The 14,945-nt window shown below is 43.5% G+C and overlaps 1 protein-coding gene across 7 annotated transcripts in view; it reads left to right on the top strand.

Moving 5' to 3' along the window:
- Positions 1–14,945, top strand: part of FAT3 (FAT atypical cadherin 3) — a 573,356-nt gene that overhangs the window by 456,070 nt on the left and 102,341 nt on the right. For all 7 annotated transcript variants that reach the window (XM_039539405.1, XM_039539428.1, XM_039539433.1 and 4 more), the window contains 2 exons: positions 223–433; positions 10,263–14,336. In XM_039539405.1, coding sequence (XP_039395339.1) covers positions 223–433; positions 10,263–14,336 — 4,285 coding nt within the window. The remainder of the gene's footprint in view (positions 1–222; positions 434–10,262; positions 14,337–14,945) is intronic.

A 14,945-nucleotide genomic window follows, 5' to 3' on the forward strand; every position in this document is an offset into this window, starting at 1 on the left:
AAATTAAATTTAAAAATACCCTCCAAGTCTTTTTCTCCTCTTGATTTCTCACTTTGTGCCATATCTTCTGTTTGTCTGTCTTTTAGATTTTAAGGCCTTCAGGGTGGAAAAAAGTCTGTATTTTTGTATTGTACAGCAGTGGGCACATTGCCAGGGCTCAGATAGTTATTACTGCTGCTAATAAAGTTATTTCAAGATGTTTCTCCTGCATTTTTTCTCTAGGTTCGAGATCAGGAGTTTCCCTATAGAAGAAACCTGGCCAGAGTCATCATAAATGTGGAAGATTCCAATGATCACAGTCCCTACTTCACCAGTCCTTTGTATGAAGCCTCGGTGTATGAGTCAGCAGCTATTGGATCTGCTGTTTTGCAGGTCACTGCTTTGGATAAAGACAAAGGAGAAAACGCAGAGCTTATCTACACTATAGAAGCAGGTTAGAGCACAGGGACAGAAAAGTCTGCAACGTGATGCATTCTATAAACCAAAAAGAGTGATTATGCTGGCTTTAATTCAGAGACAAGGTAACACTAAGAAATCTTTACGGATTCTTGATCCTAGCTATCCCCTGATGAAAGTGTACAAAAAGTACACATTCTTGTCTACTGTTTTCAATATTTAAGCTACTGATCAGAGAGAGTTGACTTCATTTTAATTAGATGGCTATGGAGGCTTTTACCCCTAGGTCATTGGTTCAAATTACCCACAAGTCAGTAAGTGAAAGTCATTCCATCTGATGTCTATTTTTTGTTTTACTGGCTTCATTCTAGTGCAGTGGACAGGATGGCTTCATCATAAACTAACACAATGACAGCTCGTGCTAATTGGCATCTTTGTTGACATTTTAATCAGAGGAGCAGGGAGACTGAGGCCACTTTTGCTGGCATAGGGTATGCTATCTCTCCTCCTCCCAGCCAAGATTTCTATGCATGCAAAGGCCCTAGTATTAGAGGCATCTTATACAGGTATAAAAGTGTTTTGGCTGGTACAGCTTATCTCTCTCACTGAACCGGTATAAGCTATACCAGCAGTAGCACTTCATTGCTCATATAAGCTGTCTCTACACTGGGAAGGTTTGCCGGCATAGTTATACTGGCAAAAATGTTAAGTATAGCTTAGGCCTGAGTTTCCTTTCTGGCCCTAGAGTTGGTTACTCCAGAATAGAGCTAATAGCAAGACTTTTTGGAAAGTTGCATTGCCTTTGTCCATGCTGTGCTGCTGCTGTGGAAAATTAGTGGATGTGAATCTCCAAAGTTGTCAATCCTGTATTTATCATGGTTTAATTTCCCTAATGCATCTGTGTGTGTGTGTGTGCATATATATGTAAGAGGTGAACATTTTATTGCTTTTATAGATCTGAGTTTAGAAACCATTTCCAAAGCCGGAAATTAGTATGCATTCAGTAGAGATACTTGCAAAAACGTGAGAAAATGGAAAATCCTATCTCTTAGATTGCTTTTGTGTTGCTGCTGCACTCTGCACTTTAAAATATTGTGAATTTTCCATTTTAATAATAATAATACTTGGCACCTATATCACGCTTCTCAACTGTAGATCACAAAGAGGAATCCCATGCTCCATGATGGTGCCAATGATTAATCAAGACACAGACTTCACTTATTAGACCTTGATCTTGCAGACTGATCTATGCAGGCGACACTTATGCTCTCCTAGAGACCCATTCGCTTCAATGGAGCCATGCCAATTTACACCAGCTGAGGATCTCGCCCATTATTCTTAGTATCATAAACATATTAATAGACAAACACTGAGCATACCTATGAAAACACGGTTCAGAAAGTTCAACATCTGAGCCAGTTTCCAAAATATGTAAACAATCCTCTTCATTTTTCATTGAGATATCAAGAGTTTTCCAATGGCCTCAGAATATTTATTGTTTGTGATATTCATGTAGCTTTAGCCTTTCCAGAAAAACTAAGGCTACATACCCAGCCCTGAACAACAATATTTTCTTGGCTCTGTGGCTGTCTCATGTTGTTTAAGTCATAGAATCATAGAATATCAGGGTTGGACGGGACCGCAGGAGATCATCTAGTCCAACCCCCTGCTCAAAGCAGGACCAACACCAACTAAATCATCCCAGCCAGGGCTTTGTCAAGCCTGACCTTAAAAACCTGTAAGGAAGGAGATTCCACTACCTCCCTAGGTAACCCTTCCAGTGCTTCATCACCCTCCTAGTGAAAAAGTTTTTCCTAATATCCAACCTAGACCTCTCCCACTGCAACTTGAGACCATTACTCCTTGTTCTGTCATCTTCTACCACTGAGAACAGTCTAGATCCATCCTCTTTGGAACCCCCTTTCAGATAGTTGAAAGCAGCTATCAAATCCCCCCTCATTCTTCTATTCTGCAGACTAAACAATCCCAGTTCCCTCAGTCTCTCCTCATAAGTCATGTGCTCCAGCCCCCTAATCATTTTTGTTGCCCTCTGCTGGACTCTTTCCAATTTTTCCATATCCTTCTTGTAGTGTGGGGCCCAAAACTGGACACAGTACTCCAGATGAGGCTTCGCCAATGTCAAATAGAGGGGAATGATCACGTCCCTCGATGTGCTGGGAGTGCCCCTACTTATAAGGCCCAAAATGCCGTTAGCCTTCTTGGCAACAAGGGCACACTGTTGACTCATATCCAGCTTTTCATCCACTGTAACCCTGGGTCCTTTTCTGCAGAACTGCTGCCTAGCCATTCGGTCCCTAGTCTGTAGCAGTGCATGGGATTCTTCCATCCTAAGTGCAGGACTCTGCACTTGTCCTTGTTGAACCTCATCAGATTTCTTTTGGCCCAATCCTTTAATTTGTCTAAGTCCCTCTGTATCCTATCTCTACCTTCTGGTGTATCTACCACTCCTCCCAGTTTATTGTCATCTGCAAACTTGCTGAGGGTGCAGTCCATGTCATCCTCCAGATCATTAATGAAGATATTGAACAAAACCGGCCCCAGGACCGACCCGTGGGGTACTCCGCTTGATACCCGCTGCCAACTAGACATGGAACCATTGATCACTACCCGTTGAGCCCGATGATCTAGCCACCTTATAGTACATTCATCCAGCCCATACTTTTTTAACTTGCTGGCAAAAATACTGTGGGAGACCATATCAAAAGCTTTGCTAAAGTCAAGGAATAACACGTCCACTGCTTACCTCTCATCAATTAGGAATAGGTTTAACTAAACTGAAATAAGCTGCTCTCAACCTGAAATAAGAGTGCCTGCACAACTTTATGTACTATACACCTTAAATTAAACCATGCAACTTTCTCATGGTAACAAACCCTAAGGAACCCCCCCATTCTTGTTTACCTGTCTCTACTCTGGAGGTTTTGTAAGAATGACAGGAATTGGAATTTCACTTCCTTAAGCAAATAAGAAGATAATGTCATAAGTTGTTCAAAACAGAAAACAGTTAAATACAGACCTGAAAAGCAGCCAAGCTGGACAATCTAAGTAATCATATGTATTATTTATGCATGTGGTCAGAATGCAGATTTATTATTTATATCACAGTATCCTCTGGAGGCCCCAACTTAGATCAGGAACATTGCCCTAGGAAGGGTTCAGATGCACAGAAATAGTCCCTGCCCTGTGTGATGGGGTTGCGTGTGACGGTGTGGGGCAGGGCTCAGCAGCCCTGGGGCTCACTTCCTGTTTGTCTTATGTTCCTACAAACTCATGCTTCAGGGTTCCTGCCAGCCATCTGCAGGGGTCAGAAAGGGATTCCCATGTATTCTGGGTTGGGTGTTTTTAATCTCTTTCCTCTGGTGCATTAAGGACAGCCAAGGCTGGAGATGGGACACTGGGCAGGGAAGGCCATGGCTCTGAGGTGGCACTGACCTCTTTCTCTCTCTCAGGTGCGTGGCTGGCTGGTTCTTGCTCACATGCTCAGTGATCACCATATGTGGGGTTGGGAAGGAATTTTCTCTCAGGTCAGATGGGCAGTGACTTTGGGGGATTTTTCGCCTTTCTCTGCAGCATGTGGGTACAAGTCTCTTGCCAGGATTATCTGGGTATCTCACTTAATCATTTCCCTGCTATTCCAAGGATCTTGGTCATCTCCTTCCTTCCTATTCTCTGTTTGTGGCACATAATAGTCTGGTCTCCCATCGGCTGTAATACTTTGGTTTAATTTTGGTTGTTGGGTTTAGTGTGCAGGTGCTGGGTGGTGTTGGTGTTCCTGTCATACACAGGAAGTCAGACAGGATGATCTGGTGGTCCCTTCTGGTGGCAAAGTGGGAATAGAAGCCAGGTTTCCTGAGTCCCAATCCTGTACTCTATCCATTGCTTCATACTGCCTCTCTACTGGTTCTGCCTCCCCCTGTCCTTCCTGTGAACTTCTTCCAGTATGGCCAGCCAATGTCAAGAGTGCAAGCAGCTCCAGCAGAGTATCAGACAACTTACTGTCTGGGGGGAAGGAGCTGGTCTCAAGCTCTGTGGACAGACAGCTGTGGCTGATTTTGTCTGATTTGAGTTCACGTTCCTTGCCACAACATGTGACTCTATGCATGATTAATTAGGCAGTGCTCCTCTCATCAGCCATACAAATACATGCAGCACAGCATTATGTTCAGATGTAGTGTGTTGGGGAAATACAGTTCTGCACAGAGTACATCACCATTTTACGGGTGGCCTTTTCTTTGAAAGAAATAGATGCAATAAGTTTTATTTATTGTGGCCCTCGGGAAAGGCAATAGATTAATAACCCTGGAAGAATTAAGTCCTGGTCATCACAGAATGAGCACAGCCTGGGCAGCTGCATTTCAAGTGTACCCACACTGCCACACCAATATGCCTCAACCCTTTCCTAAGGGATCACCCCAGGGAGAGAGGGCACCCAGCTCTCTGTCTCTCTGCCTGTTCCATCCTTGGCCAGTCTGCTATGGCTTCCACTATGAGAGCCAAAGCAATGGTGTTTTAGAACAGTCTAAATAGTCAAAACAAACTAAGGATGGGTGAGGAAACGGAGGAGAAGAGACTTGCCCAGTGTAAGTAGCGGGGGTGGGAACAGAACCCAGGGGCCTCTATACCAATAGCACTGGGGCAGAGGCCAGCAGATCACGTTGCTCAAGGTCACCAGACCTGAGCATCTACCTGAAGCAGATTCCAACCGGCAACGTAGTGATAAAATACTCCTTGTTCCATAACCCGAGCCATCTACTCCCCTCTGTGCTACTCCTCCATGATTCACTCATTGGAATATAGTTTTATATCCCCTATTATTGTGTGTGTGTGTGTGTGTGTGTGTGTGTGTGTGTGTCGGGTGGGGGTGAGGGCGTGGGATTGGTTTATTGCTTTTTTTAAAGAGGTAGACAGCAAACCAGTCAAGAATTGCACATGTCCTACTATTTTTATTTACCCATCTGTCCCACAGCCCACTGGTACGTCTTGTCCACCTTTGATGTCTTGTCTGTGAGACTGAAGAGGCTGTTATTTACTTTATCCTTGTGCTGCACCTACCACAATGGGACCTTAACCTAGGTGCACCACAATACACATGATAAATAATGTTGTGCTGTAAGACTATGGCTACAATGCATTTGTAATATAGTACATAATGGAGACAGAACATAAGATGATTAGAAATGATGTTTAGGTTATTAGATGGCCATTTTTAGGCTGTATGTTTTCCTCCTTTCTACATAGTATATCACAGAATCATAGAGCCATAGGGTTAGGAGGGACCGCAAGAGTCATCTAGTCTAGCCCCCTGCCAAGATGCAGGATTTGTTGTATCTAAACCATCCAAGACAGATGCTATCCAGCCTCCCTTTGAAAACTTCCCTAGGCAGTCTGTTCCATTGTCCTACTGTTCTTACAGTTAGGAAGTTTTTCCTGAGATTTAATCTAAATCTGCTATGCTGTAGTTTGAACCCTTTGCCTCTTGGTCTGCCCTCTGTGGCAAGAGAGAACAGTTTTTTCTTTATCTTTTGTTGTGGAGCCAATACACCCCTTCACTCTTTGGGGCATGGGGAAGGGCATGATAGCCCCACAACTGAGTCCCAATGACCACCCTGAGCCTCAGGGCCTAGTGGCCAGAGTCAATATGGCTGCCCTCACTTGCAGGGCCGTGTGACCTGGTGGCCTGAGTCAGTATGGCTGCCCTCTTAGTCAAGGCTGTGTGACTGAGCAGCCAGTTTGGAAATGGGCCGCCATCTAGGGGTGGCTGGCAGCCAGGGTAGAGGGATCCAGGCCATCCCTGCTCCACCAGGTCCCAGCCCATGGCCCTGATAGCACCAAATGGATTCACCACTAGATTAGTGAGGATCCATCCGAAACGTGCTGCCTTTGTCCCGGTTCCACAACCGGACCAATCTTTAGTTCCTTTGGGTTACTTCCTACCCTGTTTTCCAGTGTTGCTGTCCACACGTCTCCTGGACCTCTGGGCTCATCAGCTTGCGAAGCTCCCAATGACTTGGGCTTCCGTGGGCGGCCTGGTATTGGCCTGGGTCTCGGCACGCTTGGCTTCCATGATTGGGGGCTCCAGCAGCTCCCAGGAGGGAGCCTGCAGTGAGCACTCTCTCTCCTCAGCCCCGACTGAGCTGGCCTTTTATGCCGAGGCTCCAGTTGGAGCATGCCCAGCAGTGGCAATGGGATGTGGCTTCCTCCACCCACCATGTGGGGTTAACTTCTCCTTCTCTAGTGTGGGGTAAGTACATCCGGTCACACAGCCTTTCACGTATTTGAAGACCACTATCATGTTCCCCCTTAGTCTTCTCTTCTCAGGGGTGAAAGTGAAATTGAACTCTTACCGGTACGGGGGCCTCAGGCGGAAGGGCCGGGGCTGAGGGGTCAGCGTCCCCCAGCCAGCCCATCTGCGCTGCCTGGCCCGTGCTGCCCCGGGGCTCCAGCGGCGATTGAAAGGGCCCAGGGAAGCTGCTCCGTTTGCACCCCCTGTCAGTGGCCCGGGGGAGGGGGGCAAAAGGGGCAACAACATTAAGTTTTAAGCAGGGTCCTTTGCCACAGCAGAGCTTTAACGTCGCTGCTCCTTTTGCGCGCCCCAGTTGGTGGTGGCAGCGCTTTAAAGTCAGCTGTACGGGCCGGTACCAGTGGCCAATTTTTACCGGTACACCATACCAGCCCACACCGCCTTACTTACACTCCTGCCTCTTTTCTAAACTAAACATACACAGTTCCTTCAGCCTTTGCTCATAAGGCTTGCATTCCATCCTTTTGATCATCCTTGTCACTTGCCTCTGGATCCTTTCCAGTTTCTCTACATCAGGGATAGGCAACCTATGGCATGCGTGCCGATGCCGAAGGTGGCACGCGAGCTGATTTTCAGCAGCACTCACACTGCCTGGGTCCTGGCCACCAGCCAGGGGGGCTCTGCATTTTAATTTAATTTTAAAAGAAGCTTCTTAAACATTTTAAAGACCTTATTTACTTTACATACAACAATAATTTAGTTATATATTATAGACTTAGAGAAAGAGACCTTCTAAAAATGTTAAAATGTATCACTGGCACGCGAAACCTTAAATTAGAGTGAATAAATGAAGACTCGGCACACTACTTCTGAAAGGTTGCCAACCCCTGTTCTACATCCTTTCTATACAGCAGTGACCATAGTACTCCATCTGAGGCCTAACCAGTGCCGAGTAGAGCAATGCTATCACCTCCTGTCACTTGCATGCTATGCCTCTGTTATTGCAACCCAAAATTGCATTTGCCCTTTTTGCAACAGCATCATGTTGTTGACTCGTTGCGGTTGTGAGCTACTACAACTCACAGATTCTTCTCAGCTATGCTGCTGCCAAGCCAGTTATCTCCCATTCTGTATTTGTGCATTTGGTTATTCTTCTCTAAGTATAGCACCTTGCATTTGTCCTTGTTGAATTTCATCTTGTCTTTAGCCCAGTTCTCCAATTTATCTAGATCCCTTTGAATTTTAGTACTATCCTCCAAAGTGTTTGCATATAGGTTTGTCTTCTATAACTGCCTGTTGTTTCTGTTTCATCGTGAGCTGTGTCTGCTATTCCAGGCTTCAAGCCTCCATTTACTATAAAACTGAACTCCTATGGTTTCATTATGCACAGATGCTTCAATCCTAGATGTATCAAAATTGAGGCTTCAGTTGCTATAATTTCTATAATCTGTAAATTGGGTGCAGTGAGGATGCTGATTTTAACAGTTGGGCTCAGATCATACACAGCTTCTTCATTCACAGGAAGTACTTTGAATGATGAAAGCAGTAGTCGCATCATTTAATAAGAAATTTCGAAAGGAGAAAAACACCCTCCTCCCCATCCTTACATGCATCAGTCTGTGACTGTAACTAATTCCTATTAGCTATTAGTACCAAAATATAACTGCTCTGCCATATGCAATGTTTGTCAGTGCCAGCAATGTGCTCATCCTTGTGGGAATCTGCACCCCGGGCTTCTCAGTGAACAGCACAAGATTTGGTTTAGCTAGCATAACCCTGGGCCTCTGCAGCTTGTACGGGTGTGTGTATAGCTGATATGTGGGAGCCACTATCATACTGCTTTCTGCTGTTTGGACTAGCCTCCGTGCCTCAGAACCTGCAGCAAATACGGATAGTCTTAGCAGTCAGTCACAGCTATCAGAGAATCTGTATTTATTTACTTCTTAGGTCACCACATAGTTTGTTCTTCAGCTGAAATTTTCACACATGCTGCACAACAGCTGTAGCAGATGCCATTAAAAGACCAATACGTCTGTTAGTCTATAAGGTGCCACAGGACTCCTTGCTGTGTTTACTAACGGTTACCACTCAGTGGTGTATGAGAAATGTTCTTACAGGTGTCATGGACCCTTGACTCTAGCAAAAAGATCCCAGGAATAGTCTCCATGATAATCTACCATGATACCAAGAATGGTTTGATGATAAAGATTCAGAATTAGTACAGATCAATATAGGCCATTTGGCTTTGGAATCAAAATGAGAAAAAGTAGCTAAAAGCTTGTGTGCGTGAACCACATTTTAAGCAGTTACTTAAGATGCCACACAAAAAAATGTTGCCTAGTAGAGGCGACATGTAGTAACAGTCCATTAATGGCTATTAGCCAGGATGGGTAAGGAATGATGTCCCTAGCCTCTGTTTGTCAGAGGGTGGTGATGGACGGTAGGAGAGAGGTAACTTGATCATTACTTGATAGGTTCACTCCCTCTGGGGCATCTGGCATTGGCCACTGTCCGCAGACAGGATACTGGGCTGGATGGACCTTTGGTCTGACCCGCTATGGCCGTTCTTATGTTCTTAGCAGTTAAAAACTTGGACAGACCCTGAAGTTTTGCATCTGTCTCCTGAAGAACAGTTAGAGGGTATATCACGTTAGTTTAAAAAAAAAAATCCTGTGATCCAAACACATTATTTTCTCCTTTATGCAGTCAGTGACCTCTCTGTCTGCACATGCTAACACTGATCTCAAAACATTTTTTACAAAATCTTATTAATCTAGATTTCTCTTTCCTGAGAAATCAAATAGTAAACCTCTCTGACACAAGATACTTTTATCTATTTTATATGGTATTGTTCCTTGTAATTTTTCCAAATTATATTCTAACACTTTGTAGTCAGTTTTTTGTAGCCTTGAGCTACAGTAATCCTCTCTCTATAGTTGCTTAATAGCCTCTTTATTTCAGGGCATGAATTGTTATTCCTTTATCAAGCAATTGGCTTGTTAGCCTTTGATCCCCTTTTTGTGTCTCAGGTATGCAACTATTTGATAGTCTAATTCCATAATGTGGGGGGTGCATTTTCCCACATTTTACTTTTGCATAATATACATTGCCCACATTTTCAAACCTGGGATCTTAAAGTTAGGCTCTGAAATTCATGTGTAGGCACCTAAATAGAAGTTTGAGTGGGTTTCAGTGGTACTGAGTGCCTGCACTAACCATTAAGATCATTTTAAATATTTAAAGACAGAGAAAAAGACTTTGTTTTAATCAATATGAAACAAATGTATAAATCAAGATTTTCAAAAAGGGGCTTTTAGGGCCATATTTACACACCTGAATATGTGGTCTGATTTTCAGAAGTCAGTTGAAGTTGCTGGATGTTCAGCACTTATGAAAATCAGGCCACTTATCTGGGTGGCTAAATATGGATTTAGGAGCCCAGATTTAGGTACCTGTTTTTTCTATTCTGTGCAATTACTAGTATTACTGATGACCGCTCGTGGGTTAATGTGATGGTATCATAGTCAGGTTCCCTTTATAACATATAATTTTCTGAATTGTCAGTATTTCACTTCTAATATAGCTTTCAACATTTATGTTTTAGGAAACACTGGGAACACATTCAAGATTGAGCCAGTTTTAGGCATCATCACAGTATTGAAGGAACCGGACTTGACAACAATGGGACAGTTTGTTTTGTCAGTCAAAGTAACTGATCAAGGTTCACCACCACTGTCTGCAACATCAATTGTACGCATTTCTGTGACCATGTCAGATAATTCCTATCCAAAGTTCACACACAAGGAATACCAAGCAGAAGTTAATGAAAATGTTAATATTGGAACTTCAGTCATTTTGATCTCTGCAATCAGTCAGTCTACATTAGTTTATGAGGTCAAGGATGGGAATGTGGATGGAGCCTTTACTATAAACCCATATTCTGGAGTCATCACCAGTCAAAAGCCACTTGATTATGAACGCACTTCTTCTTACCAGCTCATTGTTCAAGCAACTAACATGGCAGGCATGGCATCAAATGCCACCATCAGCATTCAGATTGTTGATGAAAATGATAACCTGCCAGTTTTTCTCCTCTCCCAATACTCGGGCAGCATAAGTGAAGCTGCTCCTATAAATAGTATAGTCCGGAGCTCAGCCAACAACCCACTGGTGATACGAGCCACGGATGCCGACAGTAATCAGAATGCTTTGCTGGTTTATCAGATTGTTGAATCCACTGCTAAGAAGTACTTCACTGTAGATTCCAGCACTGGCGCAATCAGAACAATCGCAAATTTAGACCATGAAACCATAGCCCACTTCCATTTCCACGTGCATGTTAGAGATAGCGGAAATCCACAGCTCACAGCGGAGAGTCCAGTCGAAGTTACTATTGAAGTAACTGACATCAATGACAATCCTCCAGTCTTCAGTCAGGCTGTGTTTGAGACAGTCTTGCTTCTGCCCACTTATGTTGGTGTAGAGGTTCTTAAAGTCAAGGCTACAGACCCGGATTCAGAGGTTCCACCTGAACTAACATACAGTCTGATTGAAGGCAATGTGGACCATTTTTTGATTGATTCAAGTACTGGAGTACTCACCATAAAAAATAATACTCTTTCCAAAGATCACTATATGCTTATAGTAAGAGTGTCTGATGGGAAATTTTACAGCACTGCTATGGTGACCATAATCGTAAAAGAAGCCATGGATAGTGGGCTCCATTTTACACAAAGCTTTTATTCCACATCTATCTCGGAGAACAGCACTAATATCACAAAGGTAGCTGTGGTGAATGCTGTTGGAAACCGTCTCAATGAGCCCTTGAAGTATGGTATATTAAACCCGGGGAACAAGTTCATGATCAAATCCACCTCGGGAGTCATTGAAACGACGGGCATCCCCTTTGACAGAGAAAAACAAGAGCTATATGAGCTGGTCGTTGAAGCAAGTCGTGAACTAGATCATCTGCGTGTGGCCAGGGTGGTTGTCAGAGTTAACATTGAGGACATCAATGACAATGCTCCGGTGTTTGTAGGGCTGCCTTACTATGCTGCTGTACAAGTTGATGCTGAGCCCGGTACCCTAATATATCGAGTGACAGCCATTGATAAAGATAAGGGTGCAAATGGTGAAGTCTCCTATCTGTTGAAAGAAAACTATGGGCATTTTGAAATTGACAGACAAACTGGTAGTGTCACTTTAAGAGAAGCCTTCAACTCTGACTTATCTAATATAGAGTATTTAGTTATCATCCTTGCAAAAGATGGTGGTAATCCATCATTGTCTGCTTCAGTAGAACTTCCTATTACTATAGTTAATAAAGCAATGCCTGTGTTTGACAAGCCCTTCTATACAGCTTCTGTAAATGAAGACATAGAAATGCACACCCCAATTCTTAGCATAAATGCAACCAGCCCAGAGGGCCAGGGTATCATTTATATCATTGTCGATGGAGATCCCTACAACCAGTTTAACATTGACTTTGACACTGGTGTTCTGAGTGTCATCAGCCCATTGGACTATGAAGTAAATTCTGTTTTTAAGCTGACAGTACGAGCCAGTGATGCCCTCACTGGTGCTCGGGCTGAAGTCACTGTGGACTTAATTATTAATGATGTAAATGATAATCCTCCCGTTTTCGATCACTTGGCCTATAATGCCACCTTATCCGAAGCATCTTTGATTGGGACTCCTGTGTTGCAGGTTGTTGCTAGCGATGCAGACTCTGAAAATAACAAACTTATACAGTATCAGATTGTCCAGGACTCCTTTAACAGCACTGATTATTTTCACATAGATAGCACAAGTGGCCTAATCCTGACAGCCCGTATGTTGGATCATGAACTATTACAGCAGTGCAGCTTAAAAGTCAGGGCAGCTGATAATGGATTCCCACCACTGAGCAGTGAAGTTCTCGTTAGTATTTATGTGACAGATATGAATGACAACCCTCCAGTTTTTAACCAGTTAATATATGAATCTTACATGAGTGAACTGGCCCCTAGGGGCCATTTTGTGACTTGTGTCCAAGCTTCTGATGCTGACAGCTCTGATTTTGACAGACTGGAGTACAGTATTTTGTCTGGAAATGATCGGACCAGCTTTATAATGGACAGCAAGAGTGGCATTATAACTCTGTCTAACCATCGGAAACAGAGGATGGAGCCAATGTATAGCTTAAATGTCTCTGTCTCGGATGGATTGTTCACCAGCACAGCTCAGGTGCATATCCGGATCCTTGGTGCTAACCTCTATAGCCCCGTGTTTTCACAGAGTATTTATGTGGCAGAGGTTAGAGAAAATGCTGCCCCTGGAACTAAGGTAATCCATGTAAAAGCGACAGATGGAGATTCTGGTATATATGGCCAGATAAACTACTCCATAATAAATGATTTTGCCAAGGACCGATTCTTAATTGATAACAATGGACAGATCCTAACAAGTGAGAAATTGGACCGAGAGAACCCTTTGGAAGGGGATATCAGTATATTTTTGAGGGCCCTGGATGGAGGTGGGAGAACAACTTTCTGCACCGTGAGAGTGATCGTAGTGGATGAGAATGACAATACTCCCCAGTTTATGACAATAGAATACAGAGCAAGTGTCAAAGCAGATGTTGGAAAAGGTCATTTGGTCACCCAAGTGCAAGCATTAGATCCAGATGATGGAGCTAATTCAAGAATCACCTATTCATTGTATAGTGAAGCCTCTGTTTCAGTGGCAGATCTGCTTGAAATTGATCCTGACAATGGATGGATGGTCACCAAAGGTAACTTTAACCAGCTGAAAAACACTGTTCTGTCATTCTTCGTCAAAGCAGTTGATGGTGGCATTCCCATGAAGCATTCCCTTATTCCTGTCTATATCCATGTTTTACCTCCAGAAGCTCTTTTGCCTTCCTTTTCCCAACCCCAATATTCTTTTACAATACCAGAAGACACTGTCATAGGAAGCACCCTTGACATTTTGCATGTTTTGCCAAGCCAGGGTGCTGTATATAGCACCGTTAATGGTGAATTAGCTGAAAACAACAAAGAAGGGATTTTCATCATAGACCAAGACACTGGAATCATAAAGCTAGATAAGAGACTTGACCATGAGACAAATCCTGCTTTTCACTTTAAAGTTGCAGCCACCATACAGCTAGACAAAGTGGACATTGTATTAACTGTGGATGTGGAGGTTAAAGTGTTGGATGTAAATGACAACAAGCCTGTGTTTGAAGCTGCCAACTATGAAGCTGTAATAATGGAAGGGATGCCAACAGGGATTAATCTTATCCAAGTTAAAGCAATTGATGCGGACTGGGGTGCAAATGGGCAAGTCACGTATACTCTTTCAGCAGAATCAGAGCTGGACAAGATCATGGAAGCCTTCACAATTGATGGCAACAGTGGGTGGATCAGCACATTGAAGGACCTAGATCATGAAAAGAATCCCACTTTTACTTTTGCAGTGGTGGCTTCAGATCTGGGAGAAGCTTTTTCCCTTTCATCCACCATCTTGGTCTCTGTCACTGTGACAGACATAAATGACAATGCACCAATCTTTGAACACGAGGTGTACAGAGGATCCGTGAAAGAGAGTGACCCTCCTGGTGAAGTTGTGGCAGTTCTCAGCACATGGGACGAAGACACATCTGAAGTAAACCGGCAGGTTAGCTATCATATCACAGGTAAGAAAGTTGCAAACCCCTTTTCTTCCTGAAACCTGTTCTTATTGAAGAACTGAGATTTAGTACAGATTAGCATGAAAGATTTAGCAGGGTTTCAAGTACATCCTCAGCTTGCAAGCAAGTCAGTTCTATTTCTCTTGGATTTATTATTCTTAATTTGACCAGAATTTTGTAGCAACTAGTGAATCTTAGAGATAGAGAGAAAAAGATTTGTGTGTGTGTCACTCTCCCTCCCCCCCTCCCCAATTTCACAGCCCAAGACTTCATGCTGTGCTGCAATGTAAGGAAGTGTAACCCATCATGATTGATGTGTCAGCATGGGAAAGATCAGAACTTAATGTATCAACCAGGGAAAATGAACAGCATTTATTCTCAGGAGGAAAACCCTTACATTTCTAAGCACTTTTTTTTAATTAAACCCTTCCCCTTTCAGAGAGGGGAATTTTCATTTGAAAATTCAATTTAAAAAATCACTATCTTTGGAAAAATTGATGTGCACTGTAAATTAGGGAAGGAGGAATACCACACTTTCCCCACTTACCAGAAGCATCGTATCACAAACCAGGGAAGCAATAACCCTCCTCACTGCTGTTCTGGTTAGCAGCTGTG

The sequence above is a fragment of the Mauremys reevesii genome, linkage group 1 (genome assembly GCF_016161935.1).
Source record: "Mauremys reevesii isolate NIE-2019 linkage group 1, ASM1616193v1, whole genome shotgun sequence".
In the NCBI taxonomy this organism is placed as follows: Eukaryota; Metazoa; Chordata; order Testudines; family Geoemydidae; genus Mauremys; species Mauremys reevesii.